Source organism: Heteronotia binoei, chromosome 7 (assembly GCF_032191835.1).
Source record: "Heteronotia binoei isolate CCM8104 ecotype False Entrance Well chromosome 7, APGP_CSIRO_Hbin_v1, whole genome shotgun sequence".
NCBI classification, from domain to species: Eukaryota; Metazoa; Chordata; class Lepidosauria; order Squamata; family Gekkonidae; genus Heteronotia; species Heteronotia binoei.
In genome coordinates this window covers 118,015,207-118,033,944 of record NC_083229.1, presented here as the reverse complement: position 1 = coordinate 118,033,944, position 18,738 = coordinate 118,015,207, and the positions used below count along the sequence as shown (strand labels likewise).

The 18,738-nt window shown below is 43.7% G+C and overlaps 1 protein-coding gene and 1 pseudogene across 1 annotated transcript in view; one reads left to right on the top strand and one right to left on the bottom strand.

Moving 5' to 3' along the window:
* Positions 1-8,325: 8,325 nt before the first annotated feature.
* Positions 8,326-8,417, top strand: LOC132575590 (U2 spliceosomal RNA; annotated as a pseudogene).
* A 6,686-nt stretch (positions 8,418-15,103) lies between these two features.
* Positions 15,104-18,738, bottom strand: part of VPS4B (vacuolar protein sorting 4 homolog B) — a 47,800-nt gene continuing 44,165 nt past the window's right edge. Inside the window, exon 11 of the mRNA XM_060244275.1 lies at positions 15,104-15,421. Within this exon, the coding sequence (XP_060100258.1) occupies positions 15,320-15,421 (102 nt within the window). The 3' untranslated portion in view covers positions 15,104-15,319. The remainder of the gene's footprint in view (positions 15,422-18,738) is intronic.

The following is an 18,738-nucleotide window of genomic DNA, read 5'->3' as shown; positions in this document are numbered from 1 at the left end:
CCATCAGTAGATAGAGCTGGGTGTCATCAGCATACTGGTGACACCCCAACCCATACCTTCGGGCAATCTGGGCAAGAGGCCGCATGTAGATGTTAAATAACATCGGGGAGAGAACCGCCCCTTGGGGCACGCCACAATCAAGTGAGCGCCTCCGAGACAGCTCCCCCCCAATTGCGACCCTTTGTCCCCGACCTTCCAGGAAAGAGGAAAGCCACTGTAAGGCCAACCCCTGAATCCCTGCGTCGGCGAGGCGGCACGTCAGTAGCTGATGGTCGACCGTGTCGAACGCCGCCGACAGGTCTAACAACATCAGCACCGCCGAGCCACCCCGATCCAGATGCCGTTGAAGGTCATCCACTAAGGCAACCAGCACTGTCTCCGTCCCGTGTCCCAGGCGAAAGCCGGACTGAAATGGGTCGAGGACGGAAGTGTCATCCAGGAAGGTCTGTAACTGCTTCGCCACTGCCCTCTCAATAAGTTTACCCAGAAAGGGCAAATTTGAAACCGGCCGATAGTGTGTCAATTGGGCCGGATCTAAAGATGGCTTTTTTAAGAGGGGTCGGACCACAGCCTCTTTAAGTGGCGTTGGAAAGTGCCCTTCCGTTAGGGATCTATTTATGATATCCCGCAGTACACTGATGACACCCAGCTCTATCTACTGATGGATGGTCGGTCTGCTTGTGTTGAAGGCCGTGGCAGGGTGTATTAAGCTGAGTTGACTGAAGCTGAATCCAACAAAGAAAGAGGTCCTTTGCCTGAGCCGTGGCAGCCCGGGAAGGGAAATCCCCCTGCCAGCTTTTGATGGTGCGCCACTTGCAATGGCGCCCAAGGTCAGAAGCTTAGGGGTGCTACTGGAACCTTTATTGACAATGGAGGCCCAGATAGCAGCCACTGCCAAATCTGCCTTTTCCCATATTAGGTGGGCAAGGCAGTTGGTCCCTTTCCTTGACCGTGGCGACTTGGCAACTGTGATCCATGCTACGGTCACCATGCTACAGTCACCTTGAGATTGGACTACTGTAATGCCCTCTACATGTGGTTGCCCTTGTCTCAAATCTGGAGGCTATAGCTGGTGCAGAATGCAGTGGCTAGGCTGTTATTGGGACTCCCCATGCAGGAGCATATACAGTCTGGGCTGCGAGAGCTTCACTGGCTGCCAATAGTGTACCGGATTCACTACAAGGTGCTGGTTATTACCTTTAAAGCCCTATATGGCCAAGGACCCATCTAACCTTAGGGACCGTTTCTCCCCATATGTTCCCCAGAGGGTACTCAGATCTGGGACACAGAATCCGTTATTGATCCCTGAGCCGAGGGAGGCAAGTTTGAAGACCACCCATGAGAGAGCCTTCTCTATAGCGGCCCCCTGTTGGTGGAACCAACTTCCGGAAGAAGTAAGAGCCTTGCAGGAGATATTGGAATTCAACATTAGCACCAAACTATTTTAAAATGTTTTAATTGTTTATGCTGTTCAATGTTTTAATGGTTAATGTTCAGTATTGTAAATGTTTTTATTGATGTAAGCCACCCTGAGCCTGCTTCAGCGGGGAGGGTGGGATATAAATCCAATAAAATAAATAAACTATACAACTTCCACCCAAATGGCAAATTACACACCCTCATTTTTCCAAAGAACTGCAGGACAGGCATGTGGAAATGCCCTTACCTCATGATTGGAGGCTACAGATCTATCCATATAATTAGAGCCACTGGTCTGTGGAAAGCATTGCTCAAATCAAACCAGTATGTCACCCCTCTCGGACACAATTGTTGAAGTTTACACCCCCAACTGCGAATGCCAATGAGGAAGTAATTAAAAGTTTTTAATGTAAGTATACAGGAAGAAACTGATCACACACCTAATGAAGATGTGCTGATAATCATAGGTGACTGGAATGCAAAAGCTGGAAACAAAGCAGAATCACATATTGTTGAAAGATTTGGGCTAGGAACACAACATGAAGCAGGAGAGCAACTCATAGAATTGAGTGAAGACAACAGTTGGTTCATTGTGAACACATGCTTCAGGCAAGCAAACAGATGATTATATACATGGACATCACCAGGTGGCCAAAATAGAAATCAAATAGATTACATAATCAGAAGAAGAAGATGGAGAAGTTCTATTCTCTCTCTAAAACAAGACCAGGAGCTGGCTGGGGTACAGACTGTGAATTGTTAATTTCAAAAATTACAATAAATCTGAAGAAAAACACCAAAACATTCATAGTGCCAAAATACAATCTAAGCAACATTTCTGAATAGTTTAAGGACTATATAAAGAACAGATTTGCATTACTAAGTTCAAGTGAATGGAAACTAGAAGAACAAACTATGGGGTGAAACCAGAGGTATTATCAAGGAAGAATGAGCAAATACTATTCTTGTAGCCAAAAGAACTGAAAAACCTCGATGGATGACTAATGAAACTCTTAAAATTGCTAAAGAGAGAAGAAGCAAATGTAAAAGGTGACAGAAATAGAATCAGAAGGCTAAATCTAAATACAGCATTCCAGCAATCTGCAAGCAGAGACAAAGAGAACTACTATAATAACCAGTGTAAAAACAAAAAAAAATGAAGAACAAGCTGTTTCACAAAATCCAAGAAATCAAGGGGAAATTGAAGGCATGGTTAGGTTAGGTAAACTGAAAGATCAAATACATTAACTGAGAACAGGACAAAATAAAGAAAAGATGAGTACAGTACACTGGATAACTATACTAAAGAGATGAAAGGATGACAGATTCCTTCCAAGGAGATTCTTGAAGAAAAACCTACAGTTTTAGAAACTGAAGTGAAAGCTGCACTAAGAGCAATGGGGAGAAACAAATCATCATGAGTAGATTGGATATCAATAGCGCTATTTCAAGCCACAGAAACAGACTCCATCAAAACCTTAACAAGAATATGCCAACAAATATGGCAAACAAAACAATGGCCATAGACTGGAAATGCTGGATCTACATTCAAATCTAAAAAAATGAGACTGTAGCAACTATTGAACCATTGCATTAATTGCATGAGTAAAGTGATCCTCGAAATCGTACAAAGACCGAATGAGAAGTGCCAGATATTCAAGCTGGATTCAGAAAAGGAAGAGGCGCTAGAGATCATATTGCAAATTTATGTTAGTTCCTGGAGCATACAAGAAAATTTCTGTAATTCATGAAATATAATCGTCTTATATTTCATGAATTACTGCAAAGGTTTTGACTGTGTTGGTCATGAAAGGATAGTTGTTTTTAAAAGAAATGGGTCACCAAGCATCTGATTGTTTTGATGTGCAACCTGTTGTTGTTGTTGTTAATTATTCAGTCATGTTCAACCCTTGGTGATTCCAGTGCAACATGTACTGTTGCTACTGAATATAGAGAAACAGAATGGTTTCCAGTTGGCAAAGATGTCAGAAATCTTTGATGTCTTTAATTTGTATGCAAAACATATTGTAAAGAAGGCTGGATTAGATTTAGATGAAGGTGGAATGAACATTGGTGAAAAGAGCATTAATAATTTTATATGATGACAGCTCATTACTGGCAGAAAATTAGGGAGGACTCGAAACAACTCTTGATTAAGTTTAAAAGAGAAAGTGGCAAAATGAGATCACAACTGAACATCAAGAAGACAAAAATAGGGACTTCTGGGAAATAAAACAACCCTAAATTTGAGAATGAAGAGATTGAAATCGTTAAATGTTTTCTATTCCTTGGCTCAGTCATCAACCAAAAAGAAGACTGCAAGCAAGAGATCAGAAGGAGATTGAGACTGGGAAGGGCAGCCATGAAAGAGCTAGAAAAGCGTCTTATGTGTAAGCATATGTTGCTGGTGACCCAGATCAAGATAATTTATACTGTGGTATTCCACATGACTATCTATGGGTGTGAAAGTTGGACAGTGAAGGATGCTGACAGAAAAAAGTTGATTGTGTGGTGTTTGAGCAGACTTTTACAGATACCGTGGATAAACAGAAAGACAAATAAGTGGGTTCAAATCAAGCCCGAACCCTCCCTATAAGCCAAAATGACTAAACTGAGACAACTGTAAATGGGCCACATTATAAGACGAGTTGCTGGAGAAGACGATGCTCGGAGAAATTGAAAGAGGAAGCAGGAGGAAGCAGGAAGACCCAACTGTCAGTAATGGAATCTATCTGAACACAGTTTGACAGCTCTGTTATGACAGCAGGTGATCTAGCTGGCATGCTAGGTCACAGTGACCTTATCTACAGGCCGGTTTGAGCCGGCTGAAGACAGGTGGAAAGGACCTGCTGAGTCAGCATGACTGTGGACTGCCAGGATTGGCTGATAGAACTATAAATGGACTGTGCTTGAAATGCACAGGTCTCTCTTCGCGAGTATACTTGCTGGCGGAGCACTTTGGTCCTGTGATTAATGTATATCTATGCACTAGTGAGCACGAACTGTATATACTGTAAATACACTGTTTTAGCACTAGCTGCAGGTGTCTGGCTCACTTCTTTACTGGGGCTCACCGTTGAGCACATCACACAGCTCTCTCTGCTTACACCCGCACCGACACCAACATGAGATAGATTGCCTCAAAGAAGTCACGGCCCTCGTTTTGCAAGGACTGAGCAAGGTTGTTAACGATAGAGGACATTTTGCAGGTCATTAATTCATAGGAAGGAGCCCTGTGGCGCAGAATGGTAAAGCTGCAGCACTGCCGTCTGAGCTCATGACCTGAGTTCGAGCCCGGCGGAAGCTGGGTTCAGGTAGCCGGTTCAGGGTTGACTCAGCCTTCCATCCTTCCAAGGTCGGTAAAACGAGCGCCCAGCTTGACTGGGAAAGCCAATGGTGCACCACCCTGTAAAGACTTCCGTGAAAACGTCGTGATGTGATGTCACTCCAGAGTTGGAAACGACTGGTGCTTGCACAGGGCACTACCTTTACCTTTTTTTTAATTCATAGGATCAGCATGACTTGAAAGCAGTTTGATGGCACTTAACACACATGTGCCATCATCATCTGGATAGGCGCAGCTTCCATGGTTGGTCTGCAGACCTCTTTTTCAATCAGTTTTTCAAATATCAATTTGGTTCCATGTCTATAAGGTCAGTGAAGTGAAGCCACTCAGAGTCAAGGTAAGCAGCAGCTGCACGACAAGTGAATTTTCCAGGCGTGCAGAAGGGGGGGCAGAGTTTATAAATTGCAAGAAATTTGACCATTCCATGGTCTGAGCATGATTACTACCTCTGCAAGAAACGTAGAATGTTGTATGTTGTTGATTATCACTTAAAAGGGTAATGGGTGAAACTGGCTCTTTCTTTCCCAAATTCTTTACAGTTCTAATATCTAATTCTAATATCTAATTCCCACTGTGTGGATTAGACTGGGCCACCTAGAGACAGGGGACATATGAAGGAAACCTGCTCACAGAACAATCTGAAAATATATAGAGAGGGCATCCGCCCCTCCACTCACGTAACGTGACATCTTTTATTTATTAAATTCAATTTATTGGGCTCCCTTCCCTGCAAGCAGGGGCTCAGGGCGGCTTACATCAAAGAAATACGACAAATATTAAAAATGGAACAGCATTAGGGTTGCCAATCCCCAGGTGGGGGCAGGGGATCCCCCGGTTTGGAGGCCCTCCCCCCGCTTCAGGGTCGTCAGAAAGCAGGGGGGGGGGAGGAGGGGAGGGAAATGTCTGCTGCGAACTCCGTTATTCGCTATGGAGATTTAGTCCCATAGAAAATCATGGAGAATTGATCCATGGGTATCTGGGGCTCTGGGGGGGGCTGTTTTTTGGGGTAGAGGCACCAAATTTTCAGTATAGCATCTAGTGCCTCTCCCCAAAATACCCCCCAAGTTTCAAAAAGATTGGACCAGGGGGTCCAATTCTGTGAGCCCCAAAAGAAGGTGCCCCTATCCGTTATTTCCCTTTAAATGTGATGGCCTGAACTCCCTTTGGAGTTCAATTATGCTTGTCACAGCCTTGATTTTGGCTCCACCCCTAATGTCACCTGGCTCCACCCCAAAGTCTCCTGGCTCCACCCCCAAAGTCCCCAGATATTTATTGAATTGGATTTGGCAACCCTAAACAGCATTAAAACACCAGAATCAGTAGTTAAAAAAAAAAGAATACAATCCAAGATTGTGGTAAAATGTGTACTCTTGGTATAAAAAAGTACAGGGGAAAAAAAGTATGATTCAGCCATGGGAGAGGGAGAGGAAGGAATCACTGGAGGGGCGGTACAATGGGGGTCAATAGGGAGAGATGAGTCACCACTCATAGGTAGTTAAAGAAAGTTAGGATTCAGACCTCATAAGATACATTCCTCAGGGGTACTCCCTTAGGGTTGCCAAATCCAATTCAAGAAATAGCTGGGGACTTTGGGGGTGGAGCCAGGAGACATTAGGGGTGGAGCCAAGATCAAGGCTGTTACAAGCATAATTGAACTCCAAAGGGAGTTCTGGCCATCACATTTAAAGGGACGGCACACATTTTCAATGCCTTCCTTCCATAGGAAATAACGAAGGATAGGGGCACCTTCTTTTGGGGCTCATAGAATTGGTCCCCCTGGTCCAATCTTTTTGAAACTTGGGGGGGATTTTTGGGAGAGACACTAGATGCTATACTGAAAATTTGGTGCCTCTACCCCAAAAAACAGCCCTCCCAGAGTCCCAGATACCTGCAGATCAATTCTTCATTATTTCCTATGGGAATAAGTCTCTATAGGGAATTATAGAGTTCCCAGCAGACATTTCCCTCCCCTCCCCCCGCTTTCTGATGACCATGAAGCGGGGGGAGGGTCTCCAAACCGGGGGATCCCCTGCCCCCATCTGGGGATTGGCAACCCTATACTCCTTCCCTTCCACCAACATTTCCAGTATCTCCAAGCCAGTATTGATAGAATTTCCACCTCCTACCACACAGGTTTGGGGCAGAAGCCACATCATGCTTATAGTGCTACAGTCCAAACTACAGTGCTAAACCTTTGAGGCCCTGCAAATGTAGAGGCTCTTCATACCTGCTTAGTTCTTGTAAAATGCTGGAAGAAAAATACTACTACTCCCGCAAATTCTAAGCAGTTCTTGACAGTGTAAAGATTATTTTTAAGCATTTAAGTATTTAACTGAAAGACTTGCACTGTCTGCCCATCTGTTTCCAGACACAATTCCAAGTGCTTGTTACATGGCTTGGGGCCAGGGTGCTTAAAGGCCTCCTCCATCAGCTTCCTCACAAGACTGGCACTCCAAGCCCCCAACCTTTTAGGGATTTGGTGGGTAATGACCAGAGTTGGGGCTTTTTCAGTGGAGGCTCCTTGAGACTCACCTGGAACCCATGCCGCTCTCTTTTAAGTACCAAACTTGAACGTTTATTTTTATTCAAGCTTTTCCTTAAGGGAGTGAACTTTTAAGGTTTTGGCATCTGCTTTTAGCCTGATAATTGTGTGAGACTCCTTTTTAGCTGCTCAATGCTTTATCTTCTGCTTGAGTTGAATTTGTGACCGTTTATGTTTTGAGTCATCTCAAGCAGGGTCCGCGCAGCAGCAGCATATAAATTGTCTAAAAGGGATGGGGTGGGGGGTTGTGTGTAGGAGACAGAAGTATATAAAGAAACTTGGTTCAGATGCCTGTATATTAAAAGGCAGTATGGTTTTGACCAGGAGAGAATGGACTTTATTAAAAATATTTTGGATAATCTTGGAAACAAATATGTTACAGATTTTTAAGTCACTAAAGCCAGGCTTTAATTGGACCTCTTGGGGAATATTTTGTATACCTGGATCCCAAATTGACTTGTCTCAAGACAGCCAGTTTGATGTAGCGGTTAAGTGTGCGGACTCTTATCTGGAAGAACCGGGTTTGATTCCCCATTCCTCCACTTGGAGCTGCTGGAATGGCCTTGGGTTAGCCATAGCTCTTGTAGGAGTTGTCCTTGAAAGGGCAGCTGCTGTGAGAGCCCTCTCAGCCCCACCCACCTCACATGGTGTCTGTTGTGGGGGGAGAAGATATAGGAGATTGTAAGCTACTCAGAGTCTCTGATTCAGAGAGAAGAGCAGGATATAAATCTGCAGTCGTCTTCTTCAATGCAATCACCAATTTAATTGTCAGGAACCTACAGATCTTTGCTCTCTCCAAGTCCCAAAGGGAAAGACTGCTATTAAGCTAAGCTAATATTTCTGTTATTTCTAATATTTCTATTAAGCTAAGATAATATTTCTGCATAAGCTAATATTTCTGTTATCAGATATTGACTCTATGGTTTCTTATAAGGTAGCACTTTTTGCTTTGGCTGTTAGTAAAATCAGGGCAAAGGCAGTATCCAGTAGACAGTAAAATGATGTTGTTAACTGGACTATCGCTTCTCAGCCTTTTGGCTAAGATCAAGTATAATATCTGGGGACAACACATGATCCTTATTATTCACTTTCTTCTTCTCTGAATCCTACATGCATGGTAACTGGGGGCCATGCACGATCCTTATTATTCACTTTCTCATTATCTTTGCCTTTAAAGCGACAAACATTCTCGAAATAAAGTCAATCTGTTCTCTAGCTGGACTATTAGAGCCTGATTACGGAATCACGGGGTTGCTGTAACAGAGATATTGAATAATCTAAATTTGAATGTGTTAATCTTAGAGTCCTTGACTGCTTTTAACTTGTAAGTTGCTGTAATTGCAATGGCCGATGGCTTTACGCAATAGATTTTTGTACTGAACTGAATGACTATTAGTTCGAGTGTGAAAATAAATACAAGTTCCCTCTAAATTAGATACCCATCCACAGTAGAGTAGCAGCAAGCTGACCTCCCTACAAGATTGCAGTTTGTGTACTTGTCCAAAATTTGCTTGAAAAAAAGGAATACAATGAAGCAATGTAATAATAAGTCCATTTAATATGACAATTTGATTGTTACGATGAAAGCAGGAAAACCTTACCCATAAACAGTGTAAAGGTTAGGGATTTCCCAGATATGCAGAAAAATATGACATAGCAATTACCAAAAAAGAAAAAGAAAAAGGCCTTCAGAATGGTCTAACAAGGATATAATGCAGTTGTTAGGGCTGACAGCACAGCTGAGAATCACTTAAAGGAGGGAATAGGAGGCAGATAAGAAAAGTGGCTCATAAACCTAGAATTCTGGAGAAGATGGGGTAGGATTTTCAGAGTTTGTCTCTGATTTGTAGTCTATACAAAGGACTGATCTGTAGTCCATACAACATGTGCCAACTGATTCTTAGGCTGTGCAACATGTGACAACTGAGCCGCCATTCACGTTTTCTTATTTCATGTTGTTTTTATAATGTTGTTATCCGCTCTGAGCCCTCCTTGGGATAGGGCGGACTATAAATGACCTCAGATAAATAATTTTCCCCTCCCCGTTTCCTTGCAGGCTCCCCCACCCTTGTATAATCAAGGATACAGTAGGCATAAGAACTTGGAAGACTGGGTGCTTTTCCTTCCTGAACTCTAAATTTATGCTTGCTAAATGCTTGACTGAAGAGGCTGCTTTACACCAGGCAGGATTAAGTTATACACTTTACCCTTCCAAGTGATGTAGACGTACAGGCTGCTTTCACACAGCTAATTTGGGCTCTCCTTCCTAGCCGCAGGAACAGCCAGGGGAGCAGCATTTGTGCTTGAACGGCGTGACAGCGCCTCTCAGGCACACACAGCCTGTCCCCATTCTGGGTGCCATCTGACCATCTCGGGGCGCTTTACTTTATGCCAGCTTACTTCTACAACGAGTGGCTGCTGCCCCAAGCCGCCAGTGTTGCAGCTGGAGACAGACAACTCACTAACTAGGAAGGACCTCACAATAAGAGAGACTTGATGTTCTCTCTCAGAATTTAGCCGAGTGGATGCACAAAACAACTGATATAGATTTCAGTCTCCACAGAGCTTTAAAATTATAGCTTTAGCCAGCCGCCTGGACTGACTCTGTGCTTTGCCTTCGAAAGAAGGTCGAGGAGGAAGAACTAGTACAGGGTTGAGAAAGCATTCATTCTTATGAAGAAGATCCTCTTTCTTTTTGTTGGGCAATTTAACCATTGTAAGGATCCATGGATGAAACGTGTGAAGTCTCCTGGGCAAAGATAAAACAGGTCAACATAGAGATAAGGATGGGTGAGGATCAACCCATGAGGTCAGCAGCTTGGTTTTATACGTTTAACTAAGATATTGTTGAGATAAGAGGGCAGTTTACAAACTTCAAACAAGGGAAGCTATAGATTTTATGTCATACTAGTAATAAGGCCCGCTGTGGGGAGAAATGCAATGGGCATGAGAAATTTGCTGTGGGTAAGTTTCATGGCCTTGGTAGGGGGATGGAGAGGGAAGGAAAAGACAGAGGGAGGCAAGGTATGTCAAGAAGGCAGTGGTTGGGAAGAGAAATGGAGAAAGTGGGGAAATATGGGGTAGGTTATCAGAGAAGGGAGTATCTTCAGAAAGAGGGAGGTGGGGCAAAAGAGATGGGGTAGATGGCTTTCCAATTCCTCCCCCCTCCCTGCAGCCTCTATCTAGGAAAAGCGCAGTCTTTCTTCAAATTGGGGACCAAAGCAACTTACATAATTCTCCTCTTCTCCCTTTTGATCTGCACAACAACCCTGTGAGGCAGGTTAGGCTGAAAGCCTTTGACTGGTCCAAAATCACCCAGTCAGCTTCCATAGCAAGAAGCTGGGTCTGCAGACCCTGCTCGGAAGTGCCAGCTGCGATGCCACACTGGCTGTTATAGGGGGCTGACTCAAAGTGTACCATTTTCTCCTGGGGAAGTCATATCTGCCCATTTGGAGAGCAGTTGTAGTTCTGGGTGATCTCCAGGCCTTCCGAGTACTCCAGGCCTTGCCTGGAGATTGGCAGCAATGGTTCCCTGGGAAGAAATGGCTGATTTAGGGGTGGAGTCCATGGCATTGTATCTGAGTTCCTACTCTTCCTCAAACCGCACCCTCTCTAGGCTCCAGCCCTCAAATTTACAAGAATTTCCCAACCTGGAGTTGGCAACCATCTCTCCTTCCTCTCTCTACCCCCCCCCCCTCATCAACCTACCTTTATCTGACCATCAACCATCAACCTACCTTTATCTGACCCCTGACTTCAGCTTTCCATCTCCTTGCCCTGTGCCAGTCTTTCTCCACAGTAAGGACCAAAGCACCTTACATAATTTTCCTTTCCCCTTTTTGATCCGCACAACCTTGTGAGGTAGGTTAGGCTGAAAGTCTGTGATTGGTTTGAAATCAGCCAATCAGCTTCCACAGTAGGAACCTGGGGCTGGCAGACCTCGCCCTGAAGCACTAACTGTCACATCACAGCGGTTGTCAAAGTGATTGTGGGCTGAAACCGTATGTCATACCTCCACTTCAATGTACTTTAAATATGATAATTTTAAGAGATGAACTGGACTCTGTTTCTTACATTTACTAAAGAATTGCAGCCCCATCCCCTTCAATGATACATGAATGAAGTACTTGAAACATTTTAAAATCATACCAGAAAGTTATTATTTCCCTGAGGATCTAATGGAACACCATTTATGAATCTTTACTATATCCAAGACACAGCTGCATGGAGTAACAGAGATTAGTTTTCAAGCTTTTTGGAGAGAGCATTTTTGCCAGTAGAATTCAGAAGGTTTTTGCATCTGGTTAGAAAGAGGTTCAGGGGACTACCTTTACCTTTAATATAAATGTGATGCAGAGAGCATTTGGCCACCGAATCCAGAAGGCTTTTTGCATGGGAAGAGGTTTAGGACTGGCTTGCTCCCAGTATAAACACTTAAGTGAGATTGAGGGGTAAATTTTTGATAAAAAAGAATATTTTTTTTTAATTATTCACTTAAAATTTTTTAAAAAGTTATCCACTTCCATCCAGCTTTGTGTTGTAGCTTGCTATAATCACTGTGGCTTATTCCAGGATGAGAAATTCTGAAGAAAATGTTTTACTAAATATAATGTTAGCCAGCGTATCACAGCGGTTTTTTTGTTTGTATTTTCTGAACAGGAGCAAGCATCCAGGTCTACTTAAGTCATACCAGTCAGGTGGCATCAAAATAGGCCTGGAAAGGGCCTCCTCCCCCTGCCTCTTATTGACAGAACCAAGCTGCGTCAAAATCTATATACCCCATGGGATGAACTAGTACAGGTTTGAGAAAGCATTCAATCTTATGAAGAAGATCCTCTTTCTTTTTGTTGGGCAATTAAAAAAAAATGAAAATACAACATAGCTGTTCCCCTGAATACTGTCTTCATTTCCTTGTCCACCAGCAGCTGACTGCACTTCCACTAATAAAAGTGAACACACACACACTCTCACACAAAGCAGCCAAATACACACAGTTTGCAAGAACACACTTTTGTGATCTCACTGGAGCAATTTACTCACCAGAACCATCTGCTGTATTTCAGCCAACTTCTCCAAACAAACAGAAGGGTTTTGCCCACATCTCTTCCTTTTAGACACTCACCAGGAAGATCTAGGGGCCCTCAGTCAATTGGGGGAAGGCTTTTTGTAGCTGTTTCCCTCCCCCCCCCCTCAAGCCAATGAAATACAACAGACCTTGACTGATGGTTTGATGCAGTACAGTCCCAACCAATCAGGGTGTTTGCCACCATGAAAGGGCTTTTATATATAACAATATACGATGCCTCATCTCTGTGGATGACTGACCAGACATTAACTTCAGAGGCCAGATGAAAAACTATTCAATTTATATCCAGTTATTTGAAAACACTGGAGAAATGCACTATGCAACACAAGAGATGTTACAGCCAAATGTTTTCTTAGCATTTTTCTCTGTACGCTGTTAAAATGATAGTATCGTACCTGAAAATCCTGCACTGTTCTGGAACTGTAATGAAAGAACAGTCAAACTACCTTGAACTACTGAAGATCCTGAATGTTTTCTGTTAGCATTAACAGAAAATGGGGAGGGACAGTGGCTCAGTGGTAGAGCATCTGCTTGGGAAGCAGAAGGTTCCAGGTTCAATCCCTGGCATCTCCAAAAAAGGGTCCAGGCAAATAGGTGTGAAAAACCTCAGCTTGAGACCCTGGAGAGCCGCTGCCAGTCTGAGAAGACAATACTGACTTTGATGGACCAAGGGTCTGGTTCAGTATAAGGCAGCTTCATATGTTCAATTAGGGTGAAGAGAGCACTTTCATTAGAATGGGGGGGGGGAATATAGGATCTAGCTCACACAATACACCCCTGGAATACAACGCTGCATAAACTGGTACTTTAGCACAAAATCTTCACAAGTAGCTGTTCAAGCCAATGGAATTGTAACACCAAATTTATTTTGTTTTGGAATTTAAGCCATTACAGAAGAGCTCTGATTGTGATCTACAGCCTACACGATCCAAGTGCCAAATGCTAACAATATTACAAGATGAAACTCAACTTGTGTTGCAATCAAGTATCAATCTTTAGCTCTTTTCAGTGTGTGTGTATATATATATATATTTGGAAAACAGGTACAAAACAGCAGGCACTAGAAATAGCTGTATGGAATTAGGTGGGATGAGTGCTAGGCGCACACAATGCATTAACAGGACAGACAGGATACTGTTCCGAAAAGTGTTTCAATGGTATAGATACTGAAATACTATGAAAATGACACAGTGCAGTGAAGAACTGTAAGTAAAGTGCACTTTAAGGAGATGTTCAAAAGTTCTTTCACCAAATTGGAGAATACCACGGTTGGCATCCCGCCTCGAACACCTGTGGGGTGAGGTGGAAATTCCTACCAATTCATTCTTCCTGAAGCAGCTCAAAATCCATTCTCCCAGGATGCTCCCTCGGAAGCTGGGGGAGACGGAATCAGAGAACTCATGGGAGGTGGAAATCAGCTAGAACGCCCTCCCTGCACTCGTGAAAATTCTAGGCAGGATCCAAGCCCGTAACAATGCATCATTTTGAGCAGAATAGTCTACATGTCTCAAACGACAGTAAGAAACAAAATATTTTGAGAATGTAGAAAACACACTTTCTATCTAAAAGGGGGGGGGGGGGGAAACTCTAGAAACAAAAGTGTGTGTTGTTATCGTAACATTTTACTTCATTCCAAAACAAATTTGCACCTGTCCTATTTTAGAAAGTACACAAAGTATGTACATAGGAAGGAAACCAAGCCCATGAGAAAGTAGCCATTGCGGTTCTTATTAAACATGGAAATTTATAATGCACAAATCATCTACAGAGTACAGATCGAAGCAATAATGCAAGGTGCTGCATTACTGATACTACAGTGGCTTCTTATCTACAACCGGGGCAAACTTGCAAGGCACAAACCCAGTGCCGACACCGTAGCATTGTAAGTTACATTCAGACACTTGCCTAAGATGTGTGAATCTTTTGCAAAAGGCCTCTGGAAAACAGTCTGCGCTACTATTATAGTGTGTTTAGACAAATGTCAACTGATTTCCAAAACAGCAAGCTCAGATATTTATAAAGCAACCTGGAGTAAGAGCAATTTCCCTTGGTAAATCAGAGGTATTGACGAGGCCCTTCCGTATTTGGTCCTAAAGTTCCTTTTTGAAGTTAGATTCCTTTCCTTTCTACCAGTGCCAGGCTACAACCTTGCCATATGTTTTTGTATGTTTGGTTCAAAACTCCTATAGATTAGAGCAAAGCTAGGTGAAAACCACAGAGAAAGAACTTTAATCTGTAGGATTTTCATGTCAAGTATCTTCACTGGTAGACTGCACAGTGATAGGTGTCTCTTCGTGAGTTGTTAAAAACGATGCTTGCAGCTGCTTAAGGCAATCTCCAACTACAACATAGTAAAGGGGGAAAGGAACTGCAGCTCCAAATCAGTGTTTTTGACGCAAGAATTGGCATCATTCAGTTTCTTTCTTTCCTGATCCCCACCCGACTCTTTTTCTGAACTTTATCATAAATTATCTTCTTTAACTACAAGTATACACTATCACCAAATTCTGCAGCATGATTAAAAATCAATTATTTTCTAGGCAAATGGATGTAAACTGAAAACATTTGGCAATCAAACAGATCTTATGCCACCTTTCCAAGTCATGTTCTTTTACACTTGAAGAAGTTTATAAATATTTATTATAATAACTAGGGCTAATAATATATTACCTAAAACCTGACATTATAAAAAACTCAAACCGGGAAGGGCTGCCAGTTTTTAAAACGTATTTATAATCTGTTTACCTTCTTTGCCATAAGATCATGCTTTCAGAAGACAATATTTAAGAGATATTTCTGGAAAGTGAGATACAAAAAGCTCAAGGGTCCTTGCAAACAGCTCTTCATTTCCATGAAGTGATTCATTTATTGGCAATAGAGAGGCAAGAAATCCAAAGAATCTTCTAAGGTCAAATCAGTCTTTAGATTAACCTTCCTGTCCAAAGTCTTCTGTGAACTTCTTTAACTTTTCCAGGTCTTGTTCATTCACGGTGGGTTTGTTGTTGGCTAATGACCTCAGCATATCAGCCTGTTATATAGAAAAAGAAAAATATGCAGCTCTTTACGATCCTTTAAGAACACACACAGGCATAAACCTCGATTCAGTGGCATAGCCGTGATGGTCCGAAGCAACAGAACAAAGTCTGAGTCTAGTGGCGCTTTTAAGACCAACGTACGTTTAATTCTGGGTATAAGCTTTCGTGTGCATACACACTTCTTCAGATACATTGAAACAGATTTTATCAACCATTACATGGAGAGGGGGGTGCTTAGTTGCCAGGAAGGGTTGCTAATTAGAGTCAATGTGCATAAGTAACTGAGCAGTAAGTATAGCTAAGATTGGATTTAAGCAATTGGGAAGAAGAAAGAAGAAGAGGAGGAGGAGGAGAAGAGGAGGAGGAGAAGAGGAGGAGAAGGATTTATACTCCGCCGTCTCTCTGCATCAGAGACTCAAAGCGGCTTACAATCTCCTATATCTTCTCCCCCCGCAACAGACACCCTGTGAGGTGGGTGGGGCTGAGAGGGCACTCCCAGCAGCTGCCCTTTCAAGGACAACTCCTGCAAGAGCTATGGTTAACCCAAGGCCCGTGAATAGCATCAAATGAACACACCGTTAAGAAACTAGTTAAGAACCTGATGCAAGTTGCACCTTTAAGACCAAAAAAAGTTTAATTCTGCGTATATATATCAGAAAGTGAGTTAGCCCATGAAACTGGAGCAACGACCTTTCAAACAGTGGTGGTAAAAAGAGCAGGGAGGCTGACCTTTAGGCCACAGGCGGCAGAAAAACGGAACACACATTAGTATCTCTCCACGTATTTCAGAAGACTGGGAACCAACACTGAACGGAAAGAAAACTGCACTTCCGATATAGCATGTTCAGCGGTCAAAGGGCTTCACATCCCACTATTTATTATTTGCTGAGAACGTTTTTATGCCACATTAAGAGGGACTAAAACACAGCATTTAAAAAGCCTCAGTCCAGCATAAAAACGGACCACAGAGAGCTTATAGCAACAGTTTCTAGGCTAAAATAGCGTGTGTGTGTTTTTTGTTTTTTTAAATCAACCCTTAATTAAAAGACTGGGTGAACAGAAACGTTTTGGCCTAGCATGTAGGAGGAGCAATATGGGAGCCAACCGAGCCTCAAGGGGAATGACATTCCACACGCAAGGTGCCACTACTGAAAAAAGACCTGTTTCTGGCTGCCACCCACCTCACCTCTGAAGACAGGGACAAAGAAAGAAGGACAGGACCTCGAAGACAGATCTTACCCAGAGGCCCATACGAAATGAAAGGAGACAGGCCCCTTCAAGTATCCTGGCCACAAAACCATTTAGGGCTTTAAAGGCAGGAACCATCATGGACCTTTGCAGTTTCTCTCTGCTGAAATTGATTCATAGATGGCATTCCACTCCTTTAAGGTTGGCTAAGATCTATAACACTGAAACTAGCCAATGCTGATTCCGTGAAGAAAACGAGGCAGACTTATTTCATATGTGGTGGAGATGTACGTGAATTGCCCTGGCTACCAACTGAGTACTGTACCTATTTCAAGGTGCCGGTACTGCCCTTTAAAGCCTTGCATGGCCTGGTACCAACATACTTAAGGGACTTCATCTCCCCATATGTGCCCCAGAGAGCTTTGGGTTCTGCTGAGCAAGACCTGCTGATTATTCCGGGCCCTAGGAATGTCTGTTTAGCTTCAAACTAGGTCCAGGGCCTTTTCTACCTTGGCCCCAGCCTGATGGAACATGCTCCCATGTGACATCAGGGCCCTGCGAGACCTTTTACCATTCTGCAGGGCCTGCAAAACGGAGCTGTTCCACCAGGCCTTTGGTTGAGGTGGTGGATGTCCAATGGCAAAGACGGTCTTCCCCTGCCGAATCCACCATCTGAAATTACTTCACCTAACGAATTCTGAAGTTCAACACCACAGTGTGATTGCTTTAATGTTTCGGCTAAATATTAGGAATAACTTCCTGACAGAGCAGTTCCTTGGTGGAAGAGACTTCCTCAGGAGTTGATGGGCGCTCCTTCCTCTGGAGGTTTTTAAACAGAAGCTAGATGGCCACCTGATAGCAATGCTGATCCAGTGAACTTAGGCAAATGATGAGAAGGAGGGCAGGAAGGGTTGCATCAGTGCTTCGTTCTCATGGCCCTTACTTACACGCCCAGGAAAAGGCTGATTGCCACTTTGGGGTCAGCTGGCAACTTTTCTCCAGACCAGTTTGGCCAGGGATAGTAGAGGGTTTTGCTTTGTTTTGCCAACCGGGCATGGAGCAGGTGACACTGGGGGTGCGTGGGGGAGGTATTTGTGACAACAACAACAACAACAAATTTTATTTGTATCCCGCCCTCCCCGCCGGAGCAGGCCCAGGGCGGCTAACAACATGGTTCAGAGTTAAATTATACAAGTAAATAAAACTACATTAAACATTATCAGCATTTAGTTAAAATCTGGTTAAGCTTTAAAATTAAATTAGTTAATTTTTAAAAGTGCTAGTGCTATGTTTACTTTTTCTGATGGCGGTTTCCTTCGCAATTTCCATTTTCATCAGGGAAGGCCAGTCTGAAGAGGAAGGTCTTGCAGGCCCTGCGGAACTGTTCTAGGTCCCGCAGGGCCCGCATTTCCTCTGGAAGTTGGTTCCATAGGCTCGGGGCTATAGAGGAGAAGGCCCGGTTACGGGTGCTTTGCAGCTTCACCTCTCTCGGTCCGGGGATAGTCAGCAGGTTTTTCCCGGCTGACCTCAGTGCTCTCTGGGGTTCATATGAGGAGAGACGGTCCCTAAGGTAGACAGGTCCTCGACCATATAGGGCTTTAAAGGTAATGACCAGCACTTTGTAACGAACCCGGTATGTAACTGGCAGCCAGTGCAGTTCGCGCAGCCCAGGCTGTATGTGCTCCCATTTAGGGAGTCCCAGCAACAGTCTAGCCGCTGCATTCTGCACCAGCTGCAGCTTCCGGGTTCGGCACAGAGGCAGCCCCATGTAGAGGGCATTACAGTAATCCAGTCTCGAGGTGACCGTTGCATGAAGCACCATTGCCAGATCTTGGCGCTCTAGGAAGGGAGCCAACTGCTTTGCCCGCCTTAGATGGAAAAAGGCTGACTTGGCAGTGGCTGCAATCTGGGCCTCCATTGATAATGCAGGCTCCAGTAAAACTCCCAGGCTCTTAACTCGGTGCGCCGCTTTCAACGGCGCCCCGTCGAAGACCGGGAGAGGTATTTGTGAGTTTCCTGCATTATGCAGGGGGCTGAACTAAATGACCCAGGAAGTACCTTCCAACTCCATGCTTCTATTACTTAAGACACACATTCCTTAGCCTTTCTAGTTAAATGCTCA